Below are 8081 nucleotides of genomic sequence, written 5' to 3'. Positions count from 1 at the left end.
TATATTTAAAGTCACTATTGTGACGGTACATTAGAACTAGACAGAAACAAAGTGTGAAGGGTCAAGGGCCTGAACGGAACCCCTCGGTTTCAGTTCCTGGAGGGACGCATACCGCATATTGCCCAAAAAAGAGTCAGCTGTGTATATTTTAGGAGGTCATTTGGTATCTGGTCTGGACCAACAGCCTTGTCGTATTTCAACTTGGATTTTCATCTCAAAAATGGCGAACTGGAGGCCAGTCTTACAGGTTCTAATCCGTTATCCGATGTACCAGAGCTACTTTAGTTAGTGAGTTATGTCCAATTTAGAAAACCATTAATCAACGGTAACCTTCTTTATTATATTATATTAAACATAAATACACATTACCTAAACCTTCACGTATTGCTTGGGTAATATACTTATAGACTGTAGATTTAGGCATTCGTTCATCAATCCATAGTTTTTAATATCCTGAATTTACTACTTAAATGATAACCATATAAATCAAATTCGACTGCGGTTTGATCACAATAGATATTTATAGATTTATTAACAATATATCTACAGTAGCCGAAGTAGAGAATATAAAATGAAGATCATGACATCTCTGGTAATGGCTTGTACGTACTGACTACTGGTCAAGCGATTGTGACATTCTGTTGTTGCACAACCTAAGTAAAATCTCAGTCCTATTACCTACATTATATACTCAAATCCTGCAAGAATCAACATTTTTGTCCAGCTTAAACTTTGTTACAATTACAAAACCTGCCAATGTAGGTTTAATCACGCAACAAATTGATTAGAATTAGCTAAGGTTACGCAGGATCTGCATTAAATCTGCAGCATTCGACTTTTTATTTAACGGAAAACCTGCCTAATTAGAACGAACCTGCTGTGGGTTAGTGGGAGTGGAAAGATGAGGCAGGTTTTGTTATAGTTTTGGCTTTTGCAGGTTTTTCTAATAATCAACAACTCGATTAAATAATCACGTGGGATACATCTCTGCGCGAATAAGATAAATAGGCAGGATTGCAGTTAATTTTGCGGGGATCATATTAAGGCTTCAAATTGATTATCAGCCTTTTTGTAAAACCTGCCATATTAGATGGCAGGTGACAATGGCTGGAAGGGGCTTTATTAGGTCAGAACCCATTTTTACGTTCTTGCGAGTAGCGATTGACACACTTATTACAAGACATCTCACTCTCAGCTTCTGATTGGAGATAAGCGTTCATCATGGGCATTAAAATGGTAAGAACTATCAGATTAGGTACTATAGTATAAGGATCGAGCATGGTTTTAAAGTTTACAGACTTCAGGTTATTGAATGATTACGTCAAACCCTATTTTTACGCTCTCGCAAGTATGGTCACTGCAATGGTGGACATATTTTTAAAGGTGCACACCGCGAATTATTCAAATTTGGCTAAAATAGTAATAGGGCGTGATACAGAAACATAGTGCTATGTTTCGCAGCGTGGGTCTAATTAGATCACCCTCAAATTAGCGCCTTAAGTTTTCGCTTCCTATAGAGATACAGCATACAACAAAATCAAAGAATGTGAACAGTGCGGAGTGTGGATTGGACATTTTTAATTTTCTCACTTGTTTTATGAACTGCTGGTTTCCGATCTTATCGGTCAAAACAACTGTAAAATCATCTCTAGCAAAGCTGTCCTCATAGACGTCCATTGGTCGACGATTATAGTATATAGGGTATAGATTGGTCGCGTTGTTTTATAGAAACTTGAGCATGTAATGTATGGAACAGATAAACAAATCATGAACGATCCTAAAGCACCATTGTAATCATATCGGGGCCATGGAATTGCGAGCAAATTCTACTGTGTAGTACCGTGTTTGGTATAGGGTTACCATTATCGGTAAAAATGTTTTTTAATCGCGATAATCGATAAATTTGGCATAATAACTCAGTCTCTCCTGTATTCAGCTTTAGATTATACTCGATATTCTAGAAATCAAAAATATTTTCACCTATCAGGGGATATCGGGTGTGAGAATGGAACAATTTAATCACTAAGACAACGAAACGTGAACTGAGGTGGTTCTGCGGGACAGTAAATGAAATTGATCTACACTACGCAGATAAATTAAATCATCTCCTCTTCGATTTTTATCGTTCATAGGTCCGGTAATTGGTTTAGCGCTCTCGCAAACTAGTTAGATGATCTGATATTTCCTGGTTCCCTAGATAACTGCTAGCTCTTCTACTGTTATACGTATCGTTATTGGTGAGTGATGACATGCCTTTATTTACCGGTGAAGACAAATTTCACTGCTTCCTTGAAGTTGATCTTCTCGCTTGTTTTTGTTTTTCACAAGTTTGAAAATAATTTGTCCCACTACTATATTGTATTTCATCAGTATTTGCATTGTTTGAATATACTTTATTATTAGTTTATACATGTTATTGTTACTATATGTTGCTTTATAAGTTGCTATAAGTGCCCATCCTTGGAAAACCCGGTGGATGTCCTTGCTGTACGGCAGTGTTAAACAAGGAACTGAAACCGAGGGGTTCCGTCCAGGCCCTTCACACGTTGTTTCTGTCTGGTTCTAATGTACCGTCATAATATAAGGATGTAAACAATTTGTACGGTTCTTTTGTAACCCATTCTAATCGAGTAAGACTCTGTAGTCTGTCTGCATGCTTAGGCTCTTATTTAAGGCCCTATAATATTCAATAACAAATGCATAATATGGGCGTGGCCCTCCCGGTCGTTGGCTATGGTAAAAATGAGCTCCAACCGAAAATCGTTCATCCATAGCATAAGGAAGGTATGTGCAAAATTTCAGGAGTATCTGAAGATTTGCAGCTGTACCGAACCAAAAATGCACAGAAATGACGGGACTAATAAAATAAACACGATTCCTCGGAGGTTTTCCCATTTCCTCAAAGGTTTTCCCATTTCCTCAGAGCCAAGAAGCTTATTAACCCGGGTGGTACTCACCAATAGAAAACAATTATTCCAAAGCGGGCTCTCAGAATAATTTAGCGCATCCTCTTCCACGAACTTAACGGCAAACCTCATCTTTCAAATGAATTTAATAGTAATGAAATATATGAACGTTAGTGATCGTATAGTAACCGTATTATATAGTAGCTGTATTATGCCTGTATTATAAACACCTCCGGGTTAGAATAATCAGATCTACATATCGGTTTAATTGCAGTAATTTAATTCCGAGTAACACTGCATTACTTGGAGCACCAGTTTCAGAACTTGTCTTGTCGGTTACTCACTTACATTTAATGTCCGGTAAATTTTGTCGTAGCAATTGCACTGTTTGATATGAGCCATGTATTATAGTCGTATACTTTGATGAACTTCGTGACACGATATCAACGATCCACCGTTTGCCAGGCTTAACTCGACGCCCCTTATTGCTTTATTGATATTTATTCATGTCAACGTTCTGACTGAGGAATAATGTTTAACTTTAAATAAAACGCCAATTTAAAATGTCATGCATAGTACCTTTAGCTGTAAAAATACCGTATCGTGGCCAAAAATAATGCCCAATTTCCCAAAAAGAATAAACAGCAAGTTGAACATTTGCATAATAATCCTTGTGTGGCCGACCTTTGCACAGCTTCGCATGCACCCTCTCAGCCCGCCGCCCCGCCCCGCCCCGATAAGATGCCTTACCCGTCCGGTCTTATACTTCCTATCTCCAGTATAAGCGAGTTGAATTAAAAACATTTTAGCCAAACTTTCAAAAATCTTCAAGCCGGCCTAATATATAACCATCGTGTCAAATTTACTGACGGAGTTGAGAGAAATGTAAAACGGAGTTGAACACTGCTCCTTCAGTAATGTGAGTGTAGATCATACTTAGTACTTCACGAGGACGTCATTTATGTCGCTTGCATGTCAGTGTTGTCTGCTCGTGTCCCAGATCTTCTTTACAACACATTGTATTTTGTGAGCTCGTGTCCCAGATCTTCTTTACAACACAATGTATTTTGTGAGCTCGTGTCCCAGATCTTCTTTACAACACATTGTATTTTGTGAGCTCGTGTCCCAGATCTTCTTTACAACACATTGTATTTTGTGAGCTCGTGTCCCAGATCTTCTTTACAACACATTGTATTTTGTCTGCTCGTGTCCCAGATCTTCTCTACAACACATTGTATTTTGTGAGCTCGTTTCCCAGATTTTCTTTACAACACATTGTATTTTGTGAGCTCGTGTCCCAGATCTTCTTTACAACACATTGTATTTTGTCTGCTCGTGTCCCAGATCTTCTCTACAACACATTGTATTTTGTGAGCTCGTTTCCCAGATTTTCTTTACAGCACATTGTATTTTGTGAGCTCGTGTCCCAGATCTTCTTTACAACACATTGTATTTTGTCTGCTCGTGTCCCAGATCTTCTTTACAACACAATGTATTTTGTGAGCTCGTGTCCCAGATCTTCTTTACAACACATTGTATTTCGTCTGCTCGTGTCCCAGATCTTCTTTACAACACATTGTATTTCGTCTGCTCGTGTCCCAGATCTTCTTTACAACACATTGTATTTTGTGAGCTCGTGTCCCAGATCTTCTTTACAACACAATGTATTTTGTGAGCTCGTGTCCCAGATCTTCTTTACAACACAAGCTGTGTCTGGCCGACGCCTATCAGGACTTATTTATTCCGGCCATTGTTCCGAGTGTGCTAAATCAGTTTACACTCTATACCAACTCGCATCGATGTATTTTCGGATTCCGAATCACCCCACACGACAAATCTCAAAGGGTTAAAATGCTCACCTGGCGAGATTACATTTGTCCGGTAAATTTTGTCGTAGCAATTGAACTGTTTGATATCATGAACCATGTATTACAGTCGCCTAATTTGATGAACTTCATGACACGATATCAACTCGATCCACCTTCTATCGCTTGCCAGGCTTAATATTCGACACCCCTTATTGATATTCATTCAACGTTCTGACTGAGGAATAATGTTTAAATATAACGCCAATTTCAAATGTCATATAGTACCTTAGTTTTATTTATCTATTTATCTATAGTACCTTAGTTTTATTTATCTATACGAGTATGATGAACAGACAAAATTGAAGGACAGTGTTACTAAGTGGTTCATTGCGCTGGGAAAAGAACTGAAAATCGACGACAGAGATATTTGTGGAGATATAATGGACAGAGAAATATTTATGGCTCCAACTGTCTATAAAAAGCATCTGGCACTTCGGCTTGTGGAAGCAATAGACCTCGTTCAACGGCATGAATGCCAGATGGGTAAAATGGAGGAGATCATCTATTTCTTGAAGACGGAAGCGTTAGAAGACAAGGATAAGGTGATCAGGCTGCAGGGCCAGCTGCTTGTGCAGAAGGACAAAGAACTACAGTTGTTTAAGACGTCGGTTAAGGAGACAGTGAAAACAACGGTGGAGTCAGGGATTAAGAGCTACAGTGCAGCTGTACAACAGAACAGTGCAAGTGGTACGGTCTGCAACAGTAACATCCTGAAGAAGGTGATGAAGAGTGTGGCTGCAGAGGAGGACAGGAGCAAGAACCTGATTGTGTTTGGGTTGAAAGAAGAAGAGGGAGAACAGCTTCCAGCGCTAGTAACCGCAGTTTTGGAGGAGATTGGGGAGAAACCTCACTTCGAAGCTACTAGAGTCGGCAGGAAGAGGCCAGGTAGTACAACTATCCGACCGGTCAAGATCACTGTCCCAAGTTCAACAGCGGTTCAACAGATTCCAATGAAAACAGGGAGACTGAGGCTAGTTGAGACCCACAAAAATGTATGGATCTGTCCAGATAGATCTAGCGAAGAACGAGCAACGAGGAAACATCTGGTTACTGACCTGAAGAAGAAGAGGGCTGAACAGACTCATCTCGACCACTACATCCGGTACGGGAAAGTCTGTATCCGTGATAAGAAACCACCATGAAGCAATTCATGTCTCTCGGACACTGATCAGTATTTGAATGAGTATTGTGTATCTTAATAGTTTTCGGACGTTATCTGTATTTGAGAGACAATTTTATAATTTATATACTCTATTTCTTGATTGTTTCACACTTCATATTTCATAATTTGTTTCACACTTCATATTTCATAATTTTATTACTAGGTGGAGGTGACGTTATTGAGACTTTGGGCGGCCATAAACCTCGTGTTTTAAAAGTTGTCCTCTGTACTTGTTTCACTGACCCACGCTTTATAGCATTTATACATTTCGGCCCATTTTATATGTTTGTTCGATTTGCTGTACATTTGTATATTTGCTATTTTGTAAAAGTTTCAAATCAAATCAAGTAGTATAAATTATACACGTCCCAATTCCATTTAGGATTGGAATCAGATTAGAGGGCTAGGGTTTCGAATAATCATTCAGGGCGACCTAGACAACGTGTTAAAAAAGTCACGTGACAGTCGAGTGTAGAGTGATAATATCGGTTGGCAACCCTAGTTTGGTCTCCCGTCAGATTTTACAGACGGCGCAATAATTCATTCGAGTTTATTTTTTACGTTATAATTGCTGTACTCTGTAAAGTTTGAAAAGTATTTAATAAATCTATTTTGTTAAGAGTCTTGACTACCACGTTTTTACTGTACCACTCTTCTTTTTTAGGCACAACTTTTAGTAGTAGCTGAGCATCGATAGTTTCATATTTAAAAATGATTTCTTGGTAATTTAATTGATAGATTTTCGATACATAATATTTACAGAAAGTACTGGATCCAGGTTGATCAGCGATGACTTGGAGAGAAAATATGAGTCCTAGTCCAACCACCACAATACTGCTCACTCTGATAGCTTTACTTAACATCTACTTAGTCTTGGCATCCTTCCAGAATAACGGGATGATACGACTACGAGAAATGCCAGACGATTATTTCACAGTTACTCTCAATGCTCAGATTTCAAGAGATAACACTGCAATTACAAACAGTTTCACATGGCCTTATGTTGCTGCAGAACCATCAGCCAATCCTTCACCTAAAAACTTAGACCGAACTTTACAACAATTCGAAAATGTACTGGAAACTTCACAACAATTGGAAAATGTACTGGAAACTTCACAAAAATTGCAAAATTTACTGGAAATGGGATCAGAAGAGAATCGAACAGTAGTGTTGCTAGTTAGTGACTACAGATCAGGGTCTTCTCTGCTGGGTGAAATGTTCAATCAGAACGATGATGTTTTCTACTTGTTTGAACCACTGTTAGGTGTGGTCGGACCACGTGCTCAGAAGAGGTTTCTAGAAAGGTTGTTGAGCTGTAATCCGCTACATTGGGGTTTTTTGCGAAGGAGCAGACAAAGTGGCTGTGGGGAGTTCACGGAGGAAACTCCGGATTACAGGAACTGTCTGAAGAACACAAATCGCACTGCGGAGTGTTTAAAGTACGGTATAACAGTTGCCAAGTTTATTAGGTTAAGAGGGATAGAATCTATCCAAGATTTCGGTATTTTAGACAAACCCAACGTGTTTGTAGTGCACAGTTTCAGAGACCCGAGAGGGACAATAAACTCTCGATTATCATACGACGTGGTGAATTATAACGGTAAGAAGATCCCCCGTGATGGGCTAACAGAGGAAATAGTGGGTAATATAGCAAACTCGCTCTGCTGGAGGTATTATAATGACTCTGTGTTCGGAGACAGTCTCCCCAACAAGTACACCAGGGTCACGTACGAAGACGTCTGCACTGACCCTGAAACCAACATACGTCACGTGTACAAAATGATAGGTCACGAGGCACCCCAACGTGTTCTGGATTGGTTCGCACAGCACACCCACGCTCACAGCATCTCTGCTAAGGACGACAAGATGGGTCTGGAGCGGAACTCTGCGCTGACTGCTGTGCGGTGGAAGGAGGAACTACCACGCGAGTTCATATGTGCTATTGAGAAGAACTGTAGACAGCTGATGGATTATCTTCAGTTAGAATACACTTGCAGCGACAACAATATGTAAATGTAATGATTACTGATAACAATAACATTAGCAATTAGGGTACTGAAGTATTACTATCACTGTTAAGAAGCGTTTTCTTATACAACTTTTAAACAACAAACAAGAGAAGCGATCAATGTTTTCATTCAAATA

General features: G+C 39.3%; 1 protein-coding gene across 1 annotated transcript; it reads left to right on the top strand.

Annotated features, from left to right (window-relative positions):
- The first annotated feature begins 6693 nt into the window (after positions 1-6693).
- On the top strand, positions 6694-8033 carry LOC134824720 (carbohydrate sulfotransferase 1-like). Its single transcript, XM_063836698.1, has one exon. The coding sequence runs from the start codon at positions 6726-6728 to the stop codon at positions 7947-7949; it is 1224 nt and encodes a 407-aa protein (XP_063692768.1). The 5' UTR covers positions 6694-6725; the 3' UTR covers positions 7950-8033.
- The last annotated feature ends 48 nt before the right edge of the window (positions 8034-8081 follow it).

Source organism: Bolinopsis microptera, chromosome 13 (assembly GCF_026151205.1).
Source record: "Bolinopsis microptera isolate Bmic1 chromosome 13, MBARI_Bmic_1.0, whole genome shotgun sequence".
NCBI lineage: Eukaryota > Metazoa > Ctenophora > Tentaculata > Lobata > Bolinopsidae > Bolinopsis > Bolinopsis microptera.
This window is presented reverse-complemented; position numbering and strand designations above follow the sequence as displayed.